Source organism: Anopheles marshallii, chromosome 3 (assembly GCF_943734725.1).
Source record: "Anopheles marshallii chromosome 3, idAnoMarsDA_429_01, whole genome shotgun sequence".
Classification (NCBI taxonomy): Eukaryota; Metazoa; Arthropoda; class Insecta; order Diptera; family Culicidae; genus Anopheles; species Anopheles marshallii.
The window spans coordinates 76,183,574-76,210,210 of NC_071327.1; the positions used below are offsets into that span (position 1 = coordinate 76,183,574).

The 26,637-nt window shown below is 45.3% G+C and overlaps 7 protein-coding genes across 7 annotated transcripts; 2 read left to right on the forward strand and 5 right to left on the reverse strand.

Annotated features, from left to right (window-relative positions):
* Positions 1-2,818: 2,818 nt before the first annotated feature.
* On the forward strand, positions 2,819-5,818 carry LOC128713835 (mismatch repair endonuclease PMS2). Its single transcript, XM_053808705.1, has 4 exons — positions 2,819-2,923; positions 2,988-3,147; positions 3,213-5,617; positions 5,681-5,818. Exons 1-4 carry the CDS (start codon positions 2,819-2,821, stop codon positions 5,816-5,818), a joined length of 2,808 nt encoding a protein of 935 aa, XP_053664680.1.
* Positions 5,819-5,910: 92 nt separating this feature from the next.
* LOC128714051 (glutamate-rich WD repeat-containing protein 1) lies at positions 5,911-7,364 on the reverse strand. The gene is made up of 2 exons (XM_053808929.1): positions 6,347-7,364; positions 5,911-6,272 (listed from the first exon to the last, which is right to left on the reverse strand). The coding sequence occupies exons 1-2, from the start codon at positions 7,362-7,364 to the stop codon at positions 5,911-5,913; spliced, it is 1,380 nt and encodes a 459-aa protein (XP_053664904.1).
* Positions 7,365-8,081: 717 nt separating this feature from the next.
* LOC128712152 (uncharacterized) lies at positions 8,082-12,657 on the reverse strand. The gene is made up of 3 exons (XM_053807046.1): positions 12,579-12,657; positions 10,684-10,928; positions 8,082-8,639 (listed from the first exon to the last, which is right to left on the reverse strand). Exons 1-3 carry the CDS (start codon positions 12,655-12,657, stop codon positions 8,082-8,084), a joined length of 882 nt encoding a protein of 293 aa, XP_053663021.1.
* Positions 12,658-13,984: 1,327 nt separating this feature from the next.
* LOC128711887 (sarcosine dehydrogenase, mitochondrial) lies at positions 13,985-17,918 on the reverse strand. Its single transcript, XM_053806775.1, has 7 exons — positions 17,762-17,918; positions 15,859-17,108; positions 15,601-15,798; positions 15,391-15,533; positions 14,981-15,086; positions 14,318-14,908; positions 13,985-14,245 (listed from the first exon to the last, which is right to left on the reverse strand). Exons 1-7 carry the CDS (start codon positions 17,916-17,918, stop codon positions 13,985-13,987), a joined length of 2,706 nt encoding a protein of 901 aa, XP_053662750.1.
* Positions 17,919-18,400: 482 nt separating this feature from the next.
* On the forward strand, positions 18,401-20,315 carry LOC128713169 (tubulin alpha-8 chain-like). Its single transcript, XM_053808030.1, has 2 exons — positions 18,401-18,439; positions 18,939-20,315. Exons 1-2 carry the CDS (start codon positions 18,401-18,403, stop codon positions 20,313-20,315), a joined length of 1,416 nt encoding a protein of 471 aa, XP_053664005.1.
* Positions 20,316-21,717: 1,402 nt separating this feature from the next.
* On the reverse strand, positions 21,718-23,899 carry LOC128715838 (cytochrome b5). The gene is made up of 3 exons (XM_053810755.1): positions 23,786-23,899; positions 21,888-22,081; positions 21,718-21,796 (listed from the first exon to the last, which is right to left on the reverse strand). The coding sequence occupies exons 1-3, from the start codon at positions 23,897-23,899 to the stop codon at positions 21,718-21,720; spliced, it is 387 nt and encodes a 128-aa protein (XP_053666730.1).
* Positions 23,900-25,164: 1,265 nt separating this feature from the next.
* Positions 25,165-25,835, reverse strand: LOC128715474 (nucleoside diphosphate kinase). The gene is made up of 2 exons (XM_053810377.1): positions 25,651-25,835; positions 25,165-25,497 (listed from the first exon to the last, which is right to left on the reverse strand). The coding sequence occupies exons 1-2, from the start codon at positions 25,822-25,824 to the stop codon at positions 25,165-25,167; spliced, it is 507 nt and encodes a 168-aa protein (XP_053666352.1). The 5' UTR covers positions 25,825-25,835.
* Between the last annotated feature and the right edge of the window lie 802 nt (positions 25,836-26,637).

The window sequence follows — 26,637 nt, forward strand, 5'->3', positions numbered from 1 at the left end:
TCTGTTGTGACAATTTTCTTATTGACGCATTCTGGATGCAGATGAGTGCAGCTTTCCCTCCCGGGTGTTTGCGACAGGGGGGGAAAGTATAATATTTATACAAAAACCACACAAAACCCCTGGAAAAGATTGCATAACGTAGCAGTAGTGAACGTAATCGTAAGGTAACTGGTCACGTTAATTTAACAGCAAAAGGAAACCACGGAACCTACACGAAACAATAGAAAAGGTACTCAAAAGCTCAGTTGACGAAACGCACAACTGAGTACAATCATATCAACTTTGTTGCGTTACCTAGAGGTCAAACAACTTTGTAGCCGGAACAAGTAGGCTACGTTGCTGTGTTGCATTGTCTTATTCTAAACCCGTTTGCTCCTGCGTTTATGCAATGTCAGCTAATGTTAAGATGGTGTTAGTGCAACGCATTCCCAAACCTTCCCGAATGCAGATCACAGTAGCAGTGGGTTTTGGTCCTCTGTTTCTACTGTAACTAACCTTCCGATGAGCAATCATTTTCATGCCAGAACAACGAACAAATTGTATAAGGAAAGAAAATAACCTTCCAAAACAAATGCTCTCTTTACAAAACAATTTCCTATTTCATGGTGGCCACGTGGCACACAAACATGTTGTGCCATTCCGCTGTTTCCCGGCTGTTTGATAAAAAAAGGGTGGGAAGAACACATGCACCGATCGGGGAAGTATTTCACTCCCCCTCGGGCCCTCATTCCAGCACAACAAAAACAAATCTATGCAACGACTGTTTGACGTTTTGCTTCATACTTCTAATCGTTCGTTAATGCTTTCCTAATGTTCCACACATTTGGTAGACCTTCCTTTTCACCTGGACTGTCTAAAAATGTATGTTTTGTTTCATTTTGTAATTTATACCGTAGTGATAACAAGTAAGAAAGTAAGTGAACAGAGCAAAAAACATTTAAATTAATAACAAATAAATCGCAAACGTGAGGTAAATGTATAGCAAGGGCGGACAGTGCAGACAAAGAAAAACACACACGCATAAAAATATAGGAATGATAAACAAACGAATATGTTAAAACAAACCAGTGACGAACAAGCAAAGCGGCACACTATGCGTAGTACAGTGCAAGCATGATGAAGCTAGTTTATCATAGTAATTCTTTAAACACTTGAAAATACTAAACTATTTTAAAGGAACATCCGGAATCGGAAAGGGCGGATATTTGAGCAACCGTTTTTTCCCCCGATTCCTCCATATATGCATGAGAAACACGCCGAAACACACATACACACACTCATACAGAAACACTCAATCACACTCAGATGCAGATGGCAGCGACACACATAATAGGTTCCCTTTAGCCATTATAATAAAATAAAATCGTAGCTTATACAAAATGGAGCCAGTTTGCGAAGCAGGGAGAGAAGAAAGCGAAAGATAAGTGTAACACGGTAGTAAACGAACAATTTTTAGAGCAAAACAAAAAAAAAACATGATGAAAAATGAACATAAGTGAGAAGCAAATTAAACAAATCGTAAGTTAATCTAGTTAAAACTGGAACCAATCAGCATAGTGCAACCGTAACGAAACGAAAATCACTTATATAAAAAAGCAGCAAAACTTAGCAGCGAAAGGGAAGTCACTGATGGGAGAAGGTGATGCGCACGGGGTATGGCGCGCCTGGACAACCGGGCACAAGTAGTGAAAGGGAGAATATTGTGCACGAACCAAAAAAAAAACAACAACACTCACTTAGCAAAAACACTCGTAAACACTAAACCACTCCACCAACCCGGTAAGCCGTGTATTCTTCGTATCAACTAACATCAACAGAACGTGCAACAATGTTGCCACATTAACTAACTCTCTCGCCATCTTGTCCATTACGGTCAGGTACGGGTGAGCGATATCAAGAAGTAAACTAAGGAACACAGCAAAACCAACAGCAAAGCATTATAAAAAACAACACTAAAGAATCTTACGAAAATGATCTAGCAACAAACAAACAAACAAACAAACAAACAAACAAACAAAAAACAATCACACAAAGCGGGGACATCAAACAAACAAATGAAAATGCAAACAAAAAAAGAAACAAAGTTACACATTAAACAATCACACACGTACACCTTCAAGGGAAATCTTAAAACCAAAAAAAAAAATACACTCGTACCATACTATCACACCTTTACAACATATAACTCCATTTAAATGATAAAGAACGAATCAAACGATAACAAAATTTGTCAAGCTGCATATAATTTATCGCTAGCAAAAAAAGGGGGGTATCGTGGAGAAAATGGATTATTAATCACGATCAGGAAACAAAATGGAATAGGAGAAGGGAAGAGAAAACAATGAAACAAAACAAAAAAAGCAGTAATTAACAGATAAGCAGAGCAGATTCCGAAACAAAAGGTGGACAGGTGGATAGAAATGGAGGAAGAAATTAAGTGAAAAAATAAAAAAAATATTCGAAAATGTTGTGACAAGTTTCTTTTCTTAACATTTCCTCATTTATGAACTTCACTTAGACGGTTCGATGACGATATTTTATTATGATCATAATGAAGCATTCATTTATTTGCATTACATCGATCACGTGGTCACGCCAGCGGTGCCGAATTGTTGCTAACTGTCAAATTCAAAATTTATTTCTTTGACAGCTCAACATTAGCCGTGTAAACGATGCTTTACAAAGCGCGCGCAACGTTTGTGATGTCAACATGTTTACATCGAACCGGTCCCGACGATTTGCAGAAGGTTTTAAGTGTTTTTGTTAGTCTTTTTATTTTATATCTCGATTTTGTGTGCTTAATTCGTAAAACACCAACATGTCCGAAGAAATGGAACCCCCGATGCTGCCGGCGACAACAGCACAATCCAGCAAAATCAACGCTATCGACAAGGAGACGGTGCATCGCATATGTTCCGGCCAGGTCAGATTGTGATTAATTTCTAATGCACTGCATCGTGATAACTCCCATTTCGGACGTCCTACAGGTAGTATTAAACTTAGCTATAGCGGTAAAGGAATTGGTTGAAAACTCGCTGGATGCCGGAGCCACGCTTATCGAGGTGAAACTGCGCGCTTGCGGTGCCGAGTTGCTCGAAGTGTCCGACAACGGTAGCGGTGTAGAGGAGAAGAATTACGAAGGATTAAGTAAGTAAGGCCTTTAATTTACAGATAAAATGGTAAAAAATTACAGCTTCCTTGTATCATTTAAGCGGCCAAATACCATACCTCCAAGCTGAAGGAATTTACCGACCTAGAATCAATCGAAACGTTTGGCTTTCGGGGCGAAGCGCTCAGTTCGCTGTGTGCGCTCTCGGATATGATAATCACGACGCGCCACAGTACGGCTCAACACGCCACCAAGTTAACGCTCAATCACGAAGGGCGAATTAAAACCCGTACGCCCTGTGCTCGTCCGATTGGCACGACGGTCAGTCTGACGAATCTGTTCGCCACGCTGCCGGTAAGAAAGAAAGAATTTCAGCGCAACATCAAAAGAGAGTTTCTCCGCATGTGTCAGATACTGCAGGCCTACTGTCTCGTGTCGGTTGGCGTACGCATCATCTGCACCAACTACACGGTCAAGGGAGCCAAATCGGTCATTATGAGTACGCAGGGATCGCTGCAAGTGCTGGACAATGTTACTGCCCTGTTTGGTACGAAACAAACGGCAGAACTGATGAAACTCGTACCGTCCATCGGTAGCAATGGTAAAATACAGGACCTAAATTCGAGTGACTTCGAGGATAGCCTATCGTTGACACAGGAGGAAGTGGACAAGTTCAATCTATCCCGGTACACGATCGATGGATACATATCCAGCTGTGCGCATGGATCGGGCCGTAGCAGCAAGGATCGTCAGTTTTTCTTCATCAATTCCAGACCCTGCGAACCGAAGCAGATCAGCAAGCTAATCAACGATGCGTACCATCGGTACAACGTTCATCAGCATCCTTTCGTTTACCTGAATCTCATGCTGGACCGGTCGGAGGTGGACGTAAATTTGACCCCCGACAAACGCCAGGTGCTGGTGAACAACGAAAAGATCCTAATGCTAGCGATAAAGAAATCGATCTGGAAAACGTTCGACAGCGTTCCGTCCTCTTTTAAGATGCAAAATCACAACCTAAGTGATACGAGCCGGTTGCTCAACATATCGCTTCCAGCCGCAAAAGAACCCGGCGACGATGATGACGGTGAGCAAGAAGATTCTCTCGATGTAAGTTCAAACACGGACCAATGCTCGGCGGGTGAAATGCTCTTCACTTTCCAAGCACCGAAAGCAAATGCTTCGCACACTGCTGCCGCTGGTGGAGGTATGAAACGGAAAAGAACCTCCACCGCTAATGGAGGATTACAGAAAATGATAGATTTTTTAAACGTCACAAAAGCTACTCAGAAAACCGCCAGCAACAGTGTAACGGATAGTTCATTCGATGAGGAAGAGATGCGTACGACTAAGCAGGTAAAACGAGAAGAAAACCCTTACGATTTGACCATCCTCAGGGAACCGTGCAACTTGAAAGAGGCTGAAAATGATGCTAAGGACACGGTTAAAGTCATACGCTGTACAAACAGCCAGCAGCCGGCTGATGGTGTTGAAATCACAACCAAGCCTAACGGGAATGCACCGGCTGCATCTTCCTCTCAGGAATCTGTCACCGATTTGATATCCTTGATGAGCTGCCAACAGGAAGGTACCGATTCGGCCGACTCGTTATCGCAATCCAGTGCCACAACTACTCCGTCCGATGGAGTGGAAATCAAACGAGAATCTAGCTCCGAATCGTTGCTTTCCCTCAACCAGTTTGCTGCTCCGATCAAGCGAGAATTGAGCGATACCAGCGTAGCATCTACAATTTCCGGCCCAATGATCATCATTGACGATGAACTGTCCGATGGCGAAGATGATATGCGACACCGCAATTCGCAGCAACTATCCGTTACCTTGGAATCCCTAGAACAGCTTATCGCCCGCGAACAAACGCTTCAATCCGGCCGATCCGCTGATCAAGGTTTACTGACCCGATTGCGGTTCAAAAGCAAAATAAACCCCACGAGTAACAAGGCAGCCGAAAGTGAGCTTCAAACAGAGATAACTAAAACCGATTTTGCGGCGATGGAAATTGTGGGACAGTTCAATCTCGGCTTCATCATCGTACGGCTCGGGGACGATCTGTTTATCGTCGATCAGCACGCCACGGACGAGAAGTACAACTTTGAGGATCTGCAACGTACGACGGTGCTGCAGAATCAACGGTTAGTCGTACCGCAACCACTCGAACTGACCGCGGTCAACGAGATGGTACTGATCGATAATTTGGACATTTTCGAAATGAATGGTTTCAAGTTCGAGGTGGATGGAGCAGCACCGACAACGCGAAAGGTGCGCCTGATAGCGAAACCGTACAGCCGCAACTGGGAGTTCGGCAAGGAGGATATAGACGAGCTGATCTTCATGCTACAGGACGCACCGAACACGGTCTGTCGACCGTCGCGAGTGCGGGCAATGTTTGCTTCCCGTGCCTGCCGGAAATCCGTCATGATTGGAAGGGCTCTGTCGGGGCGTGAAATGGAACGGCTCATCCGGCACATGGGCGAAATTGATCAACCGTGGGTAAGTGTACGCCACGACGCGGATCACCCCGGAATATGCTAATCCGCATTTTGCACGTTTTAGAACTGTCCACACGGAAGACCAACGATGCGCCATCTGGTGAATCTAGCGATGATCAGTGAGATCGATAAAAACGCACCCGATCAAATCAAACGAGAGAGTCCTGCCGATGACGATGTGGAGAACAATGAGTGTGAATAAAAGAAACACAACTTCTTTTTTGCCAATATACATCAGCACACGCTTCAGTGCCGTGTCCTTTTGAATGTACGTATGTATCTTACGATTATCCTCTAAACACTTATCGTACGGAAAATGTTGAATCCCGTGTGTGCCGTCGACAGTATTACGCCCTTCAGCTGCGGATGCCAGTGCAGCTCCTTGATTTCGTTCTGTCCCTGGTGTATAAACAGCAGCTGCGGTGGCAAATCCTTCAGGTTCGCATCATTTTTCGTATCGTCCGTGTCGTCCTTCTCCACGGATAGATCCCACAGTGCAATTTGATCATCGTCACCACCGGACGCCAATATGGTGGACTCTTTCGGATGCCACTCGACCGTTGTTACGTGATCGGTGTGATGTTTAAATGTAGCCACCGGTGTTTTGGACTGGAACTGTCGTAAATCCCAAATTTGAAGCACGCCATCATCGCCACCTGAAGGAAGAGGAGAGTGAAGAAATAAACTTCCTGAGCATCGTACAATAAAAAAGAGCCCCGGTTTAACATACCGCTTGCAATCAGTGGTTCATTACGGTTCCAGCTGATGACGTTCACATCACTCTCGTGTGCTTTCTCAGCCGTAAGCATGCACGCTTTCGATGGAGCTGCCCGACAGTCCCAGATCCGGATCGATTTATCTACCGAGCACGAAGCAAGCACGTTCGCTTCGTTCGGACTCCACTGAATGTCCTCGACCGAGTCCGTATGACCCACCAGCGGTCTCTGGTCGACGTTCCACGAACCCTTATCATTCGGTCGCCAGATGTGTATGTCTCGTCGACAGTCGCCCGTCGCCAGCATGCCACGCGTCGTCGTACACCAGTCAATGGCGAAACCTTCCTTTTGGTGTCCGGAAAATGTAAAGTCCGGTTTCACTCCATCGCCGGTCTTGTTCTGTTGGTAGGTCTGTCTCGCTTTGCTATCATCAAGCGCGGCCAGCTGTTCGTTGATGTTGTAAATGTGCACCCGGCCCATCTCGCTCCACGATGCTACGTACTGCGAGTTACCGAACGTGCTCACACGCAGCCGATTTACGCATCCAGGATGTTTAATCATCACGCTGCTAAGAACGGGCGTTTGATCCTCACCTACGTCCTCGTCATCACTCACTTCCTCGTCTTCCGATTCATCACCATCGGACGGTTTGGACGTTCTGGTAAGGTTGGACATCTTCATCACGATCACGCTGTTAACATGCGTACGGGCCGCTTGCGTACCGGCTACCACGTACGCCGTCAGTGGAAACTGTTCGCGATCGTCACCGAGCGGATCGGTCACAATGTCGAAGCTGAGACAGGGTGCACCGGTTTGTGCCTGGTGCAGCATTATGTAGGCCGATTCATCGCACACCAGCTCCTCGTCGTGACCCATTACGCCCCCGGGTAGGTAAACCTGTGCTTTGCCATCTTTCTCCTGCTGCTGTTCGGTGTCGTCCGCATCGTCATCACCGTCGCTCGCATTTTCCAGCTCGGCATCCTCAATGTTTTGGTCCTCGGCCACCTCCATCCGCTCGTCTGCTTCCGACATGGTGAGTATCGACACTTTTATTTTACTTTACCACAGCAAAAATCGACACACTTTGCAGGTAAACCCGGCAGCAAACGCGACTAGACCACGGTGCTGTAAACAAATGCCCATGTGCTTGCGCTTTGACAGTTGAACGCCTGCCTTTTGACAGCTCGGCTGTACAGGGTTGTAGCTTCGATTTTCAAACCATTTGAGCCACGTGTTGATGGCGCGTACAATTCACGTGTATTGTACGCAAATGAAGAGCATTGCAGCATTTTTATGTTTTCCCATTTCTAAAATTTAGTTAAATTGTGTTTTTATTTACATACAATACACTATACAACTGTTTGTGAGTGTGTTTTTTATATACTTACGTTTGAATCGTTAACTTGTTAATTTGAATGCTGCGAAAATTATGATTTTGGCAACTGTATCAATCTACATTTAACTTTCAGAACTACGACGCAATGATTCGCAATACATTATTAATATCAATTTACCAACCAACTCCTACTAAGTATCCAAAACAACGAAGAACCCCACTTTTATTTTACTTGCCACGTGCATTTATTTCGATTAAGAACATAAAACTTGGGCGTAATACGATACGTTTTAATACTTTGGTTTTGAGAGTTACGATAGTCAGAAATGGTTTTGAGAGTTCCCTTTGGTATAAATACTATAAGTACAGAGTAAGGTGCAATCTTCACTTTCCAGTCCCCAACGCATTGGGCGTCAATCACTGCCAATCGAGGCCATATGCTGCCGGTGGTACGTTCCGGACATTCCAATAGCTCCAGCACCAGCATGGCAACCGTCATTATGCATCGGTACACCGCCGGCCGTATGGTAGTGATGCGGATGTTGATGGTGATCCTGCTGCTGCATAACCGCCGAATGCTGCTGACGGTGCTGATGAGGCTCCTGCGGCTGGTGATGGTGAAGCGTAGCGGATCTCGTCCCCATTCCCAACGGATCACCAAACGCGCCATAATCGTTCACACCCTCCAGGCTGGCCGCAGAGCCGACAAAGTTTTCCGAGAATCCCACCAAACCGTTCGAGGGTGGTGCGATGGTTAGTGATTTGATATTCTCCGACATCACGGCACCGGTGGTGACATCTTTTTGATGATAGTCGAGCCACTTCGGCTGCTGATCGGTGGAACATGTGGATTGACCGACATTCGGCGGTGTTACTGTGAACGACGACGTTGACTGGGGTGTTGTTGTCTGCTGGTGTTTCGTTTTGGCCGTCTCGTGTGGTTGAACTTGTTGGAAGATGAAAGGCCATGCCTTGAACAAGAAAGAGCGAATAAGAATGTAGGACGTTTGCGTTGCGTATTTAATCTATGATGCGAATGGAGAATATATTCCGCTATATTCCGCCGACTAAAGATTTTTTTTTTTCAAATAAGGGCACATTATGAAGGGTCCTTCAAATGTGGCTGTCAAAATCATAGCTAACTGTGCGGTAGGTAATATGATACTTTCGTCAAGTACGCACCAAACCGTCTCTCAGATGACCGCCGAGCCTAACCAAATCGTCTGTAGAGATAACATAAACATCGGATGTTGCCCAACGCACCGGTACCGGAAACGATTGTGTTCCAAAGTGGCAGATGACATTCCAGTGAGCACAATATTTATCAGAAATATATCGGTATTTATTAGAACTTTCTAGCACAGATCAGAATAACAAAGATCGCGTCTGCTTCAATCTATTTGAGAGAATATGCATTGAGTTTAACGTTTGAAAGCCACTTTAAATATAGTTTTAGTACGGATATTGGGTGTCCAATGGTGTTAACAGTTGAATAACTGCTGAAATCAAAGCTAGTCTGTGAAGATTTAACAGCTGAATAGTTAGAATTAGTGCTTCATGAATCTTTTGAGAAGAGTCAATCATATGAATCTTAAGTGGGAAGTCATTCATGTCAGGAATCGACTCTTAAAATAATCACAAACCCTAAAAAACCTTGAGACCTTAAGCAAAATGGCAGTTAAGGGCCAATTTTTCTCAACTGATCCATGAAGCTTAGGAATAGAATTTCATATTCAAAATCAGACCAAGCTACCGAAGCACAAGAATCATTTCCGTAGAGGCACTTCGCGTACCAATCATCGTGGGCGATGAATGGAATACGCTAACATAAACGATCCCATAAACAATCACATGTTACCATTATCCTATAATCACATCCTTCCACATCCGCTAATCGCTTACGCCGTTGCCGTAGCAACGCCACACGCCATTAAAATGCGTTCAAGAGCCCTTATTACCAGGCTTCGATTGTTTCCGCAGTCCGGCATGAGACAACACATGTTTACGCGAAGACGCACAAAGTGTTTGTTTGGATATCGCTTTTCAGCGGTCCCGTAAACAAGACGTTTTGTTAAACAATTAAACGCCTCTGTGAGGTCCGTGTCCGTCCACCGGAGACGGATGGGCTTGGAAAGGATTGTGATCTTCTAGTGCATGATGTGAATGGGTGAAAATTGAATGCGTTGGAAAATCGACCGAGCGAAGACCGGTCCCGTCGCCGAGTGGCATCCGATGGCAGCCGGCATTCGTCATTAAAATGCGCGTCAAAGCATCACATTTCCGAATGTATGCGCGCGTGAGTGCGTTGAGTGCTGCTGCTCATCATATCGTACTGGCTCCCTGCCATCCTGTCATATGTAGAATGAGATTTTTTCTGTTGTTCGCTTTCCACGCTTTTACACCTTTTTTCGCTTCTTTCCACCAATGGTCTGGAGGCAATTATGAGCGTTTTTTTTTTTGGTGAGTTTTCCGTTCATTTACTTTCGGAATGTTCCACGCCACACAAACACTTCGCACGGATGAGAAGGCTGCTGTTACTAATGAGTCACTTTCATCTTTTTTCCCTGGCCTACTATGCCCATCCCGTTGCTGAGGGGAGAATAGCCATAAAAACCACATCCCATCGCCTATTTGTTCATCTCTAATGACTTGTAAACATCACATTTCCGAGATGAAAAGTTATAGCACTCGATCGATTGTGGCCGCATTCGGTGCGGGGGGATCTGGGCACGGTGGCCGCAGAGAGGAGCAAAAGAAAATATGCGCTCGTACCATTACCAGTACGTGCGGTGCCTATCAGGAAGCGGACCCAGGCAACCTCTGTACGGTAGCGGTTGAAATGATCCACCTGGCAGCTAGAGGGTGGGATGGGTTTGTGTGCGCTCGTACGATCGTTCGTTGTCGTCAATTTTCCCATGCCAGCTTTACGTTGTATCGCTAAATTTACCTCGCCTTATAGACTTATAACCTACTGGCTGACGTTACAGTGTGCGCTCGGTGAGGTGAGTGGCTTACCGTTTTCGGTGGTTGCGCCAGGTTGGTGGAAAAGTCTTCCACCGACTGGCCGTCCAGTGTGGCCGCCAGGTAGGTGATGTAGTTCTTGGCCAGCCGGAGCGTGTCCAGCTTGGAGAGTTTGGTGTCCGCCGGTACCCAGGGGATGTTTCGCTTCAGGTTGAAGAACGCCTTCGACAGCACCCGCATGCGTGCCCGTTCGCGTGCATTGGCTGCGTTGCGTTGGATCGGTGTTCCCGGTTTATCGTCTGCACCAGGACGCGCAGCGGAAACGAGAAAACGGTGGAACAGTTTTTGTAGATGACCAATCGTTTGGATCTTATGTTTAACTTAACTTTAAATAGCAGGTGGAAAAATTGTACTGATTGAAACTCTTTACCCATTAGACGGCGAATAAAACGATTGCTACGGTCACTGTGGATCTACCACATACCACATGAATATTTATGAAATATTCTATCCAATCCTGAGACAGTTAAGTTGCGATCAAATATTAGTTTCATTTCGACGTAACGATCTCCTGTGCATGCCATAAAGAAGTTAACACAATGTCAGCTTAGTCATCACAGTCCTTTTACTACGGAACTTTTGGAAAATGGTTGGATTTACGATTAACACATTGGACTAGATAGTTCTGACTGTCACCTACATTTTATAAATATTTTACAACCTTAAAATTCAGTAATCTTGGGCTGTCGTCATATCAAACAGTGCAAATCCTTCTTTATCGGCAGCTACAACCTCAAGAGGACTAAAGAGCTCTGCTGCCATTTCTGATCTTTTTTTCTTTGCGGATTAGTCCGGATGGGATTTTAGACCGATCTTGTCGTGTTAAGACTGGCGTCGCTACCAATACACCACCGGACTGATTGATCTACCCAGAAGAATTAAAGCTAGATCATTTTTATGGTAGAGACTTGTATTACCGACCGTTCCATCTGTTCGTCCTATTTGTGCGTCATCTTCTTTCTCCAATATTCATCCTATTCATTATCATATCTTCCAATTACCGCACACTTTTATAGTTCGAATTTTAAATTGAAGCTGGTTAAGATTTATTCTCTTCCAGAAATTCAATATAACTTACAACAATCAGCGTCGCATGAAAAGGGAAAGATTTTGCAACTAAATCACTTTATATAAAATTTAAGTAAATTAAAAATAATTACTAACTGTGACTGCTTTTTTTTATAGCTAGCTGAGCTATAGATACACTTTTACGTTTTCATTGAAATTCTAATTATTATCTTTCAATTGACAGCTAAAAGTTTAATGAATTCATAGCCACCAATCATATGGTTTTGAGAACATTAAATGTTTTTATTGGTAAAAAATATCATAGGAAAAAGGATAAATAAGTTTTGGAATTGCAATACGCTTGGATTGAAAGTTAAATCAAGAATAAATTTAATTTCTTTTAATGTGTATTCACCTTCAAATGGATTTCACATTTATTAACACTTATACTAGTTTCCGTATTGTTTCCACAAATGTGAACAAAAGAGAATTTCAGCAAATTATGCAATGTGTACACTTCTAAGTGCAAAACACTCCTCAACTTATTAAATTGCATAATACGTTAAAAACAATTAGTAGAGAAAACAATTGAACTTCTGGAATTCACTAAAAATTACTCTAGTAATTAAATATCGTAAGTTTCATTATATTTTTGTCAAATAAAACAACTTTAATTAGCCCTGAGGGATAGTCATTATACAATAAACGACACAAATGAAGCATTCTTAATCAAAATACACAAATTTTCTTAACTTTTCCACTTAATCTCGTAAACTTGGAATTTTTATCATGTAGAAACATACGTTTTACACTTTGTACAGTATTAAAATACTCCACAATTTGACACATTACATCATTCTACTTGCAGGATGATAAATTACCATTAGAGCTGAGATCATCATCGAACCCATCTTCGAGTAGATCAAACTTAGGCGATGGAGCTTTTTTCCGTTTCGGCATTTTTGTATCGTACGATTGATTGCCACTTTCATAAAACGGTGTATAATAAGTTCACTTCTCTATGAAAACCGATCACATAACTGCACTTTTTTTATGGACTTAGCGATCGTACAAATGCCGATCGTTTAAGTACACTTTATCGGCACGAACTGTACGTAGTATAAATGTATGTCCCTTATCACTTTGTTGTTTGTTTTCTTTCGATTTAAATTTGCTCAATTCAAATCACTTATAGGATATACCGAACGGGTAAGTGATCGTCATCACCAACCGTCGTTGGAAATAGTTTCAACACGAATGAAGAATGCTCGCAAAACGCACAAAAGACCAAACCACAATGATCCTCTTGTTGTAGATCGAATATTTCCACAGCAGCATAACCACGCCCACTCATTTATGCTCGCTTGCAGTGTGATCTATGGATATGCAAATACAGTATGTTGCTGTGAAGTAGGGACAGTTACACATTTTCCAATTTTCCAGGTTTGCTTTGGTATTTTTCTTTATCGTTTGCTCTTTTTTGATGGTCTTTTGTTTGGAATTATTTCTAGTTGATGTTATCTCACGCGATCTTATCGGTTAGTTTTCAATTGTATTGAGGAACTGTAACATCGTTTTAATTTTTAATACAAATTAGTTATTTAAATAACTCAAACCCCTCATATGACTGGCTAGTCTTAAGATCTTTTTACATAAATCTTCTGTGAAAAACAATAAAAATATGTTAATACATAAAACCTCGGCTAGTGGGAAGCAGGCAAGAAAAAGAGTCAAGTGAAACAATACGCCACACATTCCCGTACGCTTCGTCACCGTGTCGCGTGTCTTCATGAAACGAGCTGTAAAATTTTATGACAAATTACGAACAATTTATTACTCTCGTCCCACCAGAACCGAGGACCACTCGGTGGTGTGTCGACCGATTTCCCAATGCTTTGCGGTCCATCACCCCATTGACAGTTTCTGGTCGTCCTTTTCGTCCCATTCTCCGTACTACACCACGAGAGTCCTGTTACTTTCTTCGGGTTCTTTTAGCACGGAGATTGAGAACTCTCGATCGCAAGTGTTGGACAACGGCAACGGAGAAAAGAGAGATTGCGTGAGGATCGGATAACATTCCCACCAAACACGTTCATTGCGTGAACCCTGACTTGTGGTTGATCGTTTCACGCGTTCAAGTGGGGCGAAAACGATGGCCATAAATTATGCAAGCGTCAGCGAAGCTCGCCTGGACGCTGTAAATCCTTTCGGAATCCTTCCGAAAACTCGAGCCGGATGTCATCGGTAAGAGTTAGCGGGTTGACAGTTACTGGCTAAGGGAGATTATTTATTTGTATTTTCCAAGCAACCGTTCACCTTTCGGGTCGAACGGACTTCTCAGATGGCAGTCGGCATCGTACAGTTTGCCCATCACCTCGATCTGGTAACGGCCCGATTGCAGGAACTGGCTAGTGATCGGGCTACCATCCGTTCGCTGCACGTACGCCTGACCGATCGGTTTCTGGAGCGTATACCCGTACTCGCCACGGCGCAGATGTCCAACGATCTCTCCATCGCGATAGACCGCTTCCAAGCCCCAGATCGGTACCTGTCACGGTAGTACACAATTGGAAAACATTGCAATACGCTCACGCAACCTCAACCAAGGGCACTGCCTCACCTGATCACGAACGGTGAAAAACGCCAACCGTCGACTGACGCCATTTTCGCGCTGTCGATCCACCACCTCCTTACCCTGGTACTCGCCATTTTTCCGACACACAAAGCCCAAGTTTGCCTCCATCGGTGTATCGTCCGAGCGTAGATCGAATCCCCACAGATGGTAGCCCTTCTCGCTGCTCAACGAGTACAGTGCTCGGTAGCCCGCGTTGCGCAGACTCTCCTTGTATCCCGCCTTCATCAGTGCGTTATACACATCGTTACAGCTTTCCTCCGGGATGTGCAACTCATAGCCCAGCTCACCGACAAAGCTCACCCGCAGCACACGCACGTTGCAGCTGTAGTGTGGATTGATCTTGATCGTCAGTATGGCGGTGGAGTTTAACGGCAGCAGCTGCTCGTTCGACAGGTCAAAATCGGTGATCTTCTGTAGAATTTCGCGACTTTTCGGTCCCTGCAGTGACAATACGCCCAGCTCCTCGGTGTGATCGCTCACGACCGCTCGGAACGCTTTCTCCTGAATCGCGGACAGAATGTGACATTTGGTGTGGTAAGCGGAAGCGCCACCAGCTACGATGTAGTATCCACGACCCTGTGGAAGGAAGATGCGGAGGCTCGCTTAATGTACCAGGCAAGATTTCAGGAACTCCAACTAAGAACGCACCTTAAAAATGGGATCATGCAGTCCGCCCAATCCCGACTCCACGATGCTAACCGTCACATCACCCTCGACACCGCCTTGTTTGTTAAGTGCGCACGTGTAGACTGTCCTGTGGGATATTCAAATATTACTTCAAACGCGCCACACAAACCGCTAGAAGCAGTGTTTAATGAGTCTTTTGAGAAGAGTCATTCATAAGAAGTTTTAGTGGGTAGTCGCTCAAATCAGGTGTCAAATCTCCGAGGAGCTTCCGAAGAGCTTCATAAATCTTTGAGGATTTGAGGAGGATTTGAGGATCTTTGAGGATCTTTGAGGACACTCTTTTTGATCTTGAAGAATCTTCTTGATCTTGAGAACACACGAATGTTTGGAATTTTGATTTAGATTCACTCAACACCAGTTGAAAGTCTTACTTGTTGATTGGTTTGTCCAAGTTGGCGGTAAAGATCCACTCCGCAGCTTCCTTAGCCTGGCTTCCAGTGAGGAACAGTTTGCTGAAGTAGCTCAGATTGAACAGAGCCGCATCATGCCGACAGGTGAGAGCTTCCTCCCCGATCTGTAGCGTAAAAACAAACACTTCCGTGAAACACAAGTATGACACTCCAGGAATCGCAGTGGCGTACCAGGTCGTGATGTTCAGAGAATCCGAATCGGTAGTCTCCCCTGAGTGCTTCCTCGTAGTGTGTGTTGGCGTTCTTGGGATAGTCGTAATACCCGTACCAATCGTACGGTTGCACTACAACCGTTTCATCCGGCAGGAAGTACCCGGGACGTTCCCATCCGTGTCGCTCCTCCATTACTGCGCCATATTGTATCATTTGCTAGAATGGACAACCAACACCGTCGTCACGTGCGTCTTGAAGACTTGCTCAACTCCTTACCTTGTGGAATGGATCGACGGTAAAGTTGCGTCCGGCCAGCGGTTCGTCGTGGGGAAATACAATGCTATAGTTTTTGGCGTACGCCTCGTGGCTACGCTCCGTCGCCCAGTTCAGTGCCTTCTTCTGCTTGGGCGTAAAGCGACGCACATCGTACGCAAACATGTGCCGATCGGGACGCTCGTTAATGATCCACTTTGCCAACTGTTCCGCACAACCGCCACCGAGCATCATGCCGGCGGAATTAAAGCCCACACTGTGGAACAATCCGCTCACCGTCGGATCCGGTCCCATCAGTGGCTTATGGTCGGGCGTGAACGATTCCGGTCCACAGATCGTACTCTTGATGCCGGCATTTCCAAACGCTGGACAAAGCTTTACCGCACCCTGTATGTGCGTATCGAACACCGAGTAGTCGAGATCGTACAGCCCGAAATGGAAGTCACCCGGCACACGGTTGAGCAGGATCGGGTTGTTCTCGTACCCACCCATGCAGATCGATTTGCCCTGGATGCGGAAGTACAGCGAGAAATCGTGATCCCGCACGTTCGGCAACATCTGGTGGATCGTGTCCATCGTTTCCGACACGACGTACGCGTGTTTCATGGGAATCAGCGGCAGAAACACACCGAGCGGTTCGATCAGATCGCGGCCCCACACACCCGTAGCATTCACCACCGTGTTCGTCCGGATCGTGCCCTTGTTCGTCATCACACCACGCACATCCTTCATGCCGAGCAGATTCTCGCCGGAAATGATCTGCGTCACGGTACAGTCCTCGATCACGCGTCCTCCGTTCGCGGTGGCTCCCTTCGTCAGGGCCGTACACATCATGGCCGGATCGACGACACCATCACCGGGTGAGTAGAGCGCACCGGTAAACGAGCTTGGATCTAGCGCGGGAAATACCTTCTGTGCCTCTTCCGGTCCGATGATGTGTGACTCGATTCCGAAGCACTTGCCCAGCGTGGCCAACCGGCTGTACTCGTCCAACCGCTCCGGTGAGTGTGAAATGAACAGTCCACCATTGTTGATCCAGCCCGAGTTGTGTCCCGTTTCCTCCTCGAGGCTCATCAGTAGGTCGCGCGTTGCCCCTAGCAACCGGATCTCGACATCGTTCGGCCGGAGACGCCATACCAACCCAGCCGTATGCCACGTTGTGCCGGCCGTTAGTTTGGATTTTTCCAGCAGTACCGCGTGAACTCCACGTTTCGCCAGCTGGTAAAGTGCGTTACATCCAGCCGAACCGCCACCTGGTGGGAAAAGCACGCAAGCGCAAGCATTAGTCAGTTTGACAGGTAGTACAGGACGCGATCAGGTACGAGTGGATTGTAAACAAAGGAAACCGTCGCTGAAAGAAAGGCTGCAAACAGATGCACGGATGATCGTACCGGATTGATAACTGCCGCCCTGAACTTTGACCAACCATGATCGTTTACATCGTTTACGTTGTACGTTGCACCTATTTGTACTGGATGTAGTTCATGCAAGCCAACCTCTCCTCCGGAACATTCACCGACGTCAATCGAAAATCGCACTGGATCAGCAATCTTCGACTGGTTGATCGCTACAGGCAAAAGGTCACAATGTTATCGACCATTGTGTCTTGCGAGCTGCTGCCTCGAGGGGGGGCTCCGGGATGGAAAAGACTGGGCAACCGAATGAGCCGGTTTGTTTTATGTTTCTCCCGCCGTTAGTCCCGACAGCCGTGCCGTTTTTGTTTGCGGAGCTTCTTACTGATGTTGAAAAAAATATCAAATTCCCCACGCCTTAATCTCACTTGAACTAGATTGGTAGCAGTGTACCAAACAGCCCAAAACGATGAATCCTCAATGTTTACCACGTATAGTTTGAATGACCTCGAACGATCATATAAGTTATATACATATATAAAACAAATACTAACCAATAATTACTACATCAGCACTTTCGGGGAAGGGACTCTCTGTCGAATATTTTCGGCTTGTAGTCCCGATAGCTGCGGCCGAGATGGCACCTCGTTGATCACCTCGGAAAAGGTGACTTTTAAATTTTGCAACTGCTTGCGTCCTCAATCTTAACATTTTCGCACCTGTTACACAGTGATTTAGTTAAATTTCTATAGAAACACAACCTCCCGTTTAGCTGGCTTTTTGTGCTTTAGAACTTATTATATTCCGTTCACTTTTGCTTTATGTTGCGACTGGTCCGCACCAGACGCAGCGAAACACTGATTGTTGGCTCGGTGCGGAAGATTTAAAACCAAAGGTTTGTTTTAAATCAGCAATGGGAAAATTGTGCTATTGATAACAACACATTTCGTTGGCAATCTGCTCATTCAGACAGGGAGCCATTTTCGACGTACAGGACAGGATGGATGCGCAATGTTATGTGCTGATTACGGGTTGGGTTCCGTCAGCTGGGAGAAGGAAGCTTGAATGGTTTAAATGTTGGGAAAAAAAATCCAGTGATAATAATCCAGCCGACCGTCCGGGAAGGTTATCCCGATGTCAGCTCAACCGTATCAAGAAATTTTCCCAAGTTTTACAACGGCACCTGTTTTAAGATGAGTTACTTTACTGAAGCGAACTACAGTCAAGAATACGTATACCAGCTTGCTTGCGTGAAATTCATAGCAAAAATAGCTAAATGTATTCATTATCTGTCCTGCAACATAAGTACATCTATTTCGTTTACAGTAAATTATTTTCGTTTTTAGTAACAGGATCATAATAATTTATCATATCGCCAAATGTTTCTACCGAATGAGAAAAGACACCAAACCCTTTAATTGTTGCTACCAATGGAAGAGTATGAGTGCTGTACTTAAGCGTAACGATTACTAACAAAGCACTACTAATCTCTTATCCATCCTTTAGTATGAGTGGTATCACAACCATTATTTAAATATATTGCTCACACCACTGTACGTACGCCACTACTCGGATCTGTACCTACACGCTTCGCATCAGTCGTGTGTCCGGCATTGTCCTTTGCAGATCGTTTATCTTTTATCGTTTTATCCGCGTTTCGTTTGCTGTGAGCGTCCTGTTGTAAAATGGTGCGTGAGTGAGCAGTGCGCAGTGGATGTGGCTCCATAATAGAATCGTTTTTTTTATTTTCTTTCTCCTACCCAGCGCGAAGTAATTTCGATACAGGTAGGACAGGCCGGGTGCCAGATTGGGAATGCTTGCTGGCAACTGTTCACCACCGAGCACGGTGTACAGCCGGACGGTATGATGGCTCCGAACCAACCGGTCGAGGAAAACATGGCCGCCTTTTTCCAAGACACACGCTCTGGACGTGTTGTGCCCCGTAGCATTTTTATCGATCTGGAAGAATCCGTAATAGACGACATCCGGAACAGCTCGTACAAACAGCTCTACCATCCGGAGTATATGATAATGGGCAAGGAAGATGCGGCGAACAATTTCGCCCGGGGCCACTATACCGTGGGCAAGCAAATAATCGAGCGGGTCTCGAACACGATACGGAAGCTGTCGGAGCAGTGCGGTGGGTTGCAGGGTTTCCTATTGTTTCATTCGTTCGGCGGTGGAACCGGGTCCGGGTTTACCTCACTGCTGCTCGAACAGATCGCGATGGACTTTGGGAAGCAGTGCAAGCTACAGTTTGCGGTGTATCCGTCGCCAAAAATCTCGACCGCTGTCGTTGAACCGTACAATGCGGTACTGTGTACGCACGGCACTATGAACTCGGCCGACTGCTGCTTCATCATGGACAACGAGGCAACGTACGAGATCTGCTCCAAGACGCTGCAGATCGATCGACCACACTATACCGATCTGAACGCGCTAGTCGCGCAGGTAGTTTCGTCGGCGACCGCTTCACTACGCTTCAAGGGCACGATGAACGTCGATCTGAACGAATTCCAAACGAATCTCGTGCCCTACCCGAGGGTGCACTATCCGCTCGTTTCGTACGCTCCGCTCGTATCGGCCTCGAAGGCTTCGCACGAGAGCAGCTCGGTGGCGGAAATAACGAACGCCTGCTTTACCGCGGAAAACACGATGGTCAAGTGTGATCCACGCCACGGGAAGTATATGGCGTGCTGTATGCTGTTCCGGGGTGATGTCGTACCGAAGGATACGAACGAAGCGGTGGCAGCAATCAAGACCAAGCGGCACATCAACTTTGTCGATTGGTGTCCAACCGGGTTTAAGATCGGCATTAACCAGCAAGCCCCATCGGTGCTGCCGGGAAGTGAGCTGGCCAGACCTAAACGGGCGGTATGTATGCTCTCGAACTCGACCGCCATCTCGGAGGCGTGGGCTCGCCTGAACCATAAGTACGATCTGATGTACAAGAAGCGCGCATTCGTGCATTGGTACGTGGGCGAGGGCATGGAGGAGGGCGAATTTTCCGAAGCCCGCGAAGATCTTGCCTGTCTCGAGCGGGACTACGAGGAAGTTGCTGGTGATACTGTCGGATCGGATGAAGAGTGTTATGGTGATGAATTTTAAATTATGCGTGTGCTGAAGTCACAGAAAAAAACAGAGAGAGGGGGAAAGAGTTTTAATAATAAAACGTGGTTTGCAGTCAATTTTTCAGTTGTATTGCTAGAATCTTTCTGAACCTGCTATACTCACATACAATCATACACTGGCTCATGCTCTGGTCATCAATCAGTACTGTCAGTCAGGTCACTGTCAGTACAAACAAACCAATATTCGTTTTCGTATCGTAAATGTATAAACTTTCATTTTATTGCGTTACGTTCGCCCCATTTTGCTAGACACATAGAAAAGATTTACAAAAAAGCTTCATCGTTAAAATAAAAAAAAAACACAGCATTGAACCTTTCCCATAATTGAAACAATAAAATATACCGTATGCTTGTGATATTAGTTTGATCGTAATCGTGGAAGGATGGGCACCCTCACACCCAACGTTACATTTTAACAGTAAAAACATTTAACCTAACATGTATAATGGTTACGGAACAGTTCACGTACCAGAGTAGTAAAAAGTACCGATGAATGCACACCCGTCTATCGCTAGACTTGGCCACTTTCGGCTACAAAACAAAAACAAAACGTTCTTCCACCGAAACGAGCATTGGAGCCTGGATCGTTAGCGTTCTCTAGCAGTGTAAAAGTAATCCCAAATAACAATATGCTTGTTGTTTTGATGCCGATGGCTCACTCTCTACACCGGCGGTTTACTTCGCCGCTCGTTCCTTCGCTTTGTATGTAAGGCAGTCGATGAAACTTTGGTATCCTACTTTTCATAGAGAAAAAAAGAGGTACATTATCCACCGATCGTAAGGAATATCGGATTTTCCTTTCGATTGCGAACTAATATGCTGATTCATAATCACCGCACAACTCGCGTCGCGCGTCCGAACACGATCGTCGCTCGATCGGTAGTGTGGATGGTTTTCGTTCAAAATTGGCTCACAGATTGGAATAGTTTTGATAGTATGTTTTATAGTGAAATTAATTACGCTTCTAAATATGCTTGGCCTTGGTTTAGATTTTTACCCACTGTTTCTTTTTTGTTGGTTCCTTCCACTGAAATGCTACTATGTACTCTGGATCCTTACTGAAGGGCTGTTCCCCAAAAGGCTTGTTTTTTTTCTTCCTCAAATTGTTTCCGTGTTGCGATTCCTAAGTGAAACTATCATAAGAGCAGTGTGTGCATGACTTACATTCCTTTTCTCGCATTTTTCTTTTGCTTTTCAACACATCCAACTCGCAACGGCATCAAAAGTAGCCCGTCTGTCGTTTTGGATTGAACAATCCTCTATTCCCAGTCCGGTATTATGCGATGGTATTTTCTGCTTTTCCTTCCTCTTCTTTGTGTCACACGATTCATTCACACTTGCATCCACTTAATATTTACTTGGAAATGTAGCTACTACTCTTACTGGGTGAAGTAGAACCGATAGAGAATGGTTGCGAGCAGGCCCAGGATAAGTGGCACTATCCATTGCTTCAGTTGACTGCAATTTATAAAAAAAAATCATATAAAACGTTAAGGGTTATAATTATTTACTCGCAAAGCACACAAACGAACAAAAGCAAATTACTCACTTATCATCCTGTTGCTCCGATTTCCAGTCCGGTTCCTTCTTTACTGGGATTTGTTTGCGTTCGGATTCGATCAGCTCGCCCACTTTAAACTTCTTCATCATTTCGCGGGCATCGCTGCTGTGGCCTACATCTTCGAATGCTTCCGTCGCTTCCTTGCCGGCCTGTTCTAGCAGCACTTCCTCTCCACCAGGATGCTACAACAAAGGACAGAAAGGGCTCATTTCAGGACAGGCGGGAGTCGAAAATGAATGCTTTGTTGCCCTAAGCATATCACGAACTTTATCTATCTAAAATAAGAACAAACATCATGCTGCTCCCGGGTATCTCCTCCTTTGGCGATGCGGTTTCAATGATTGCACTAGCTAGCAAAGTTTGTCGACTCATGGTGACAACACTTCTTTATCTTATCGTACACGGAGGTTAACATCGTATATGGGTATAGCGATGGAAATTTCTACACGCTTGAACGTACGTGACAGGTCAGATAAATGCTTGAAGACACACGTGAAATTAAAGGATTTAACGAAACATCCTATCATGGTGAAGTTTAATTTCATCATATGATCATGACGATGTCGATAAATGCATGGAACATACATTCATTGTACGGAACATTGCAACGCGGCTGTTAACCTTGTACCCTCCTGAAACATTAACTAGAACAGCTGTTTTGCAGAGAAGTTTAACACGGGGCATATGCCATACGAAACAGCCATGAGCGTGTCGAACTCGTAGCGTTATATTCAATTGTTCATGTTTTCATGATACCCGTCAAGGTTAACTTCAGGTTGCGATCGACCTGTACACGCGTAGCGCAATTACCGTGGCAAGTGTAATAAGTGAAAACGATGGTGCTATTAAAGATGCTAAACGGGACAGATTTCTAGTAAGCCTAATCATCTTGAACCTTACCGCCGCTGGCACACACAGCGCTCCATATAAACTTTCACAACAAATAAACTGCTGCAGTACTACTTTTCCTCGACGGCACATAAAAATATTGATAAAGTGCTGCTGACAGTAGATTCATCTATCGCATAAAAAAAAAAACGGGAATGATAGGGCGTGTGCTTGATGTCCGATCGACAAGATGATCTACAGTGGTGCCTCCAGTGTAAATCAACCAATAAATTCCGTCTCTGTGTACGGAAACATTAAAATAATCAGCCTACCGTAGCGGCCAATAAAAATACGTACGCATATTTGACCAAACTCCCTCCGCCAGTCTGTCATACAATCCCCGGTTCTCCTACCGCGGTGCGCCCCTAACCTTGAACTTTGATCATCGAGCATGATTTGCAAATATCGCCTCCATCGATGGTTGAAGATGATATGCAAGAAAAAAAAATGCGCCACCTACTAACCACTACTAATGTAGCGCTTCGCTGAAACGACTCCTGTCGAATGTCCACGAGTCGAGATTTTGCCCGTTGCAAACTGTACCACCCTTGCCGCTGCTTGTGTTTGCATTGCAAATAGACGGCCCTAACGGCCACATGCGGTGGAAAAGCTGTTTCGAGCCGTTCACCATTATCCAGCGTCTTCTCGGTTACGCAATACGCGGGCCGATTTCTCTCCGCTAACGAGATGACAACAACAGCGGCCTAGCGTTACGGTTGCCCAGTTCATTAACTTATCTTGCATGTTCAAAGACCGGATGGTGCATTAATGCATGATTATCTATCTAACACTCGTGGTACCCGTCATTTGTGTACCCATCGCGCTGACGAATGTGACGCACTAGAGACTTCCATTCAAGGTTCCTCCCGGAAGCATCACCTCTTCTGCTATTTCTAATGCCAAACCCTGCTGTCCTACGGCGCTCTGTTGTGTGGTGGTTTAACACTCTGTTTGCCTATGCCTGGGCCGTAGTCACACTGCTCGTCGTCGGAATTTACCTCGTTCAGAAACTGCGTCACGTCGAAGATATCGTTGTGGATCACGATCCAGGTCGATTTGTTGGTGTTGTGGGATTTCACCTCCGCCAGCGAGTAGGTTTTCACTTCCGACATGGTGTTGCTGCACTGATACTTTTAGAAGGATGAAGGTACTTGCACTGTTTTCTGAAGAGCGACCGAAATACGCGTTCGTCCCGTTTGCGTTTCGTGTGACGTTTAAATGGCTTTTGAGCTGGCCGTTCGTGGAAGTGTTGTGTTGGGAAAGATGGGACACGAAGCTGTCAAAAGAGCTCATATCCGAGTACGTTTATAGCGAGGTGCGCAAAAGTTCAGCTGGAATTGAGGCACGGTTTGAATGGCTTCACCAAATTCCTTTTCGGGTTCGGGTTATGATGCACTTCACAACGAACCAGCTGTGAAAATGTATGTTCAGATTTTGCGAGATTAAAATGCTAGATTTGATGCTCTGTGCTACGCAGAGCAGAAGATGGCTTATAAATAAATACGATTGAAGGTACTTCTCGTCGACTTTCCATCCGACATCCGTAGGATGAAGTGCTCTAAATTTAATATTATCTATTAAAAGGAAACTATTGGTAGATTATTTTTCATCGGTTAGGTCGTGTACGAAATTCTGGTTTTAAACGATCAATAAGCATCTACACGCGATTCCAATTGCAGCATTACTTCTCCATGTCGGTGCAACTGCCGGCATTTCTACTTCCCCCGAAAGTGTCCATCATACCGCCATTCTGCATTAGGTGCAAAAGCTTAATTAATTGCTGATTATTCCCATGCCATTAACCCAATCTCCCCCATGCATTCAGAGCTGAATCGAACTAGCACCTCCCGCTTCGGATCATGTTTTGTCGCATCGAAATTGACCTGCAGTGTAAATAAATAACTGTTCGCATCCTGCTGGCGTTGGTAATAATGCTTCTCTTTGTTGTTATAGATTCTTTTCCTGCTCTCTATTGAAGATTGTTTTGTAGACACTATTGATCGCTTTTCGATTACAGCACAGCACGCACATTTGTAATCATGCAATCGAGTGGCGAAGGATGACCACGTAAGCAAACCGCTATTGAGGCTTGGTTGCATTGTCGCAGAACAATTCGTTCGGCTACGCTACGACCGGAGAAAGGTTATCTTCCACTTCACCCCAAGCGCCTTTCGGTGGTGCATCTCTTGTCAAGGTCAAACGTGTAATCCGGAAAAGGTTTCACGGTTCTAGCATTTATTTTCCCCATTCGTGTTCCCTTTGCCAGGAGCACTTTAAAAGCAATTTTAGTACGTAACATATAATTGTGTAAACGATAAAACGGAATTCAGTAAATGCTCGTTTCTTGCCGCCATACACGTATATTCTTACTAAATGCCTATTCGTAAACCCATCCTTCGGCGGCTGGCGTCCACGATACAAGTTCTTCGTCCTTGAACCACAGGGCGATTTCCTTGTTGGCCGATTCGACAGCGTCCGAACCGTGGATGATGTTGCGGCCTACCTGGACGCACAGATCACCACGGATGGTACCAGGCTCGGAGTCGGCCGGGTTGGTGGCTCCCAGCATCTTGCGGCCGGTCTTCACTGCGTTCAGGCCTTCGAAGACCATTGGCACCACCGGGCCGGAGCTCATGTACGTGACGAGTCCGGGGAAGAAGGGACGCGCCGACAGATCGGCGTAGTGCTTCTCAAGCAAATCCTTCGATGGCTGTGGTGAAGATAGATCGATGTTACCAATTACTCGAAAGGTAATAAGGTCAAAGAGCACATTTTTTGCACTGCACACTTCTAGGTTATGGTCACGCAACGCTGGACCGATATGGGGACCGGTGCAGCTCGGGAAAAAGTTTTCGCTACTTACCCACATGAACTTCATCGCGACGAGCTTGAAGCCCTTGGCTTCAAATCGCTGGATGATGGTGCCGACGAGCCCACGCTGGACTCCGTCCGGCTTGATCATGATGAAAGTACGTTCCTTGTTAGCAGCCATCGCGGACGAGAACAACGAGAAAAATGCGAGAAGTGAAGCGATCATACAAAAAGCTCGCACTTATATTCGTGGAACAGAATGGGGGAACTAAAAATAGCCTGACAGGACTGTTGTCAAAGCTTGTCCACCCACATGACAGCTGTGCGGCATGACCGTTCTCTGTCGACCTTGACCGCGCAGAATTTGAAAAATACTTCAAATTTTCTCAAAAAGTGTCTCAAAAAGTAGCTTTGTATTGGTCAGACATTTTTTGAATGTTGTTCTTGGTATGACAATTATGCAAACAACCAAACGAGCCAAGGCAAACCAGCAGCAAATTCAGTTGAATTTGTCCCCCGAGCAGCTGATGGGATTTGTTTACAAATAGAAAAATGCAACTGTCAAACGCGCACACCTGTCCGCTCTATATATAAATCTTGGAGGTGCATCCAAACGAATTTTCCATTGGATGCACCGGCTCGCACTGACAAACACAGCAGTGCGTGTGCGTGTGTATTTTTGTGGTGCATTGGGGCGGAGCGCAAATTCGTGAACGTCTCATTAAAATCGGTAAAGTTATATGAAATTGTGAAAGCATATACCCTTGAACGGCAGTAAATATCCCGTGATGGTGTCGCACATCTTTTACCAGTGATTGAAACCAGCCAAACCAGCATTGAAGACTTGTTTTGTGTTTTTGAAACAAAAAAGGTTCACTAGATTGGAATGCTAATCGAGCATATTTAAAATCACTATTAATGTTTCAACAAAAGGCATAGCTCCTTAAAAATTTGAAAACAGTTTGAAAATATCATTTCCTAAACGTGTCCACGATTGGTGAGGTAGCAATAGGCGCACAAGCAATAGTTCGAATTAACT

Excerpts from the sequence above, each read along its gene's own strand:
- LOC128713835 (XM_053808705.1), top strand. The coding sequence starts at position 2,819 with ATGTCCGAAGAAATGGAACCCCCGATGCTGCCGGCGACAACAGCACAA. Across the intron at positions 3,148-3,212 it reads GAAGAATTACGAAGGATTAA|CGGCCAAATACCATACCTCC; the intron begins GTAAGTAAGGCC and ends GTATCATTTAAG. Across the intron at positions 5,618-5,680 it reads GCGAAATTGATCAACCGTGG|AACTGTCCACACGGAAGACC; the intron begins GTAAGTGTACGC and ends TGCACGTTTTAG.
- LOC128714051 (XM_053808929.1), bottom strand. The coding sequence starts at position 7,364 with ATGTCGGAAGCAGACGAGCGGATGGAGGTGGCCGAGGACCAAAACATT. Across the intron at positions 6,273-6,346 it reads TGAACCACTGATTGCAAGCG|GTGGCGATGATGGCGTGCTT; the intron begins GTATGTTAAACC and ends CTCTTCCTTCAG.
- LOC128712152 (XM_053807046.1), bottom strand. The coding sequence starts at position 12,657 with ATGCCGAAACGGAAAAAAGCTCCATCGCCTAAGTTTGATCTACTCGAA. Across the intron at positions 10,929-12,578 it reads TGATGATCTCAGCTCTAATG|ACGATAAACCGGGAACACCG; the intron begins GTAATTTATCAT and ends GTCCTGGTGCAG. Across the intron at positions 8,640-10,683 it reads TGGCGCAACCACCGAAAACG|GCATGGCCTTTCATCTTCCA; the intron begins GTAAGCCACTCA and ends TTCTTGTTCAAG.
- LOC128711887 (XM_053806775.1), bottom strand. The coding sequence starts at position 17,918 with ATGTTAAGATTGAGGACGCAAGCAGTTGCAAAATTTAAAAGTCACCTT. Across the intron at positions 15,534-15,600 it reads TCTCTGAACATCACGACCTG|ATCGGGGAGGAAGCTCTCAC; the intron begins GTACGCCACTGC and ends TTTACGCTACAG. Across the intron at positions 14,246-14,317 it reads TTTTCACCGTTCGTGATCAG|GTACCGATCTGGGGCTTGGA; the intron begins GTGAGGCAGTGC and ends CTACCGTGACAG.
- LOC128713169 (XM_053808030.1), top strand. The coding sequence starts at position 18,401 with ATGAGTTACTTTACTGAAGCGAACTACAGTCAAGAATAC. Across the intron at positions 18,440-18,938 it reads CGAACTACAGTCAAGAATAC|AATCGTTTTTTTTATTTTCT; the intron begins GTATACCAGCTT and ends GCTCCATAATAG.
- LOC128715838 (XM_053810755.1), bottom strand. The coding sequence starts at position 23,899 with ATGTCGGAAGTGAAAACCTACTCGCTGGCGGAGGTGAAATCCCACAAC. Across the intron at positions 22,082-23,785 it reads TGACGCAGTTTCTGAACGAG|CATCCTGGTGGAGAGGAAGT; the intron begins GTAAATTCCGAC and ends CCTTTGTTGTAG. Across the intron at positions 21,797-21,887 it reads TCGGAGCAACAGGATGATAA|TCAACTGAAGCAATGGATAG; the intron begins GTGAGTAATTTG and ends TATAAATTGCAG.
- LOC128715474 (XM_053810377.1), bottom strand. The coding sequence starts at position 25,824 with ATGATCGCTTCACTTCTCGCATTTTTCTCGTTGTTCTCGTCCGCGATG. Across the intron at positions 25,498-25,650 it reads TCGCGATGAAGTTCATGTGG|CCATCGAAGGATTTGCTTGA; the intron begins GTAAGTAGCGAA and ends TCTTCACCACAG.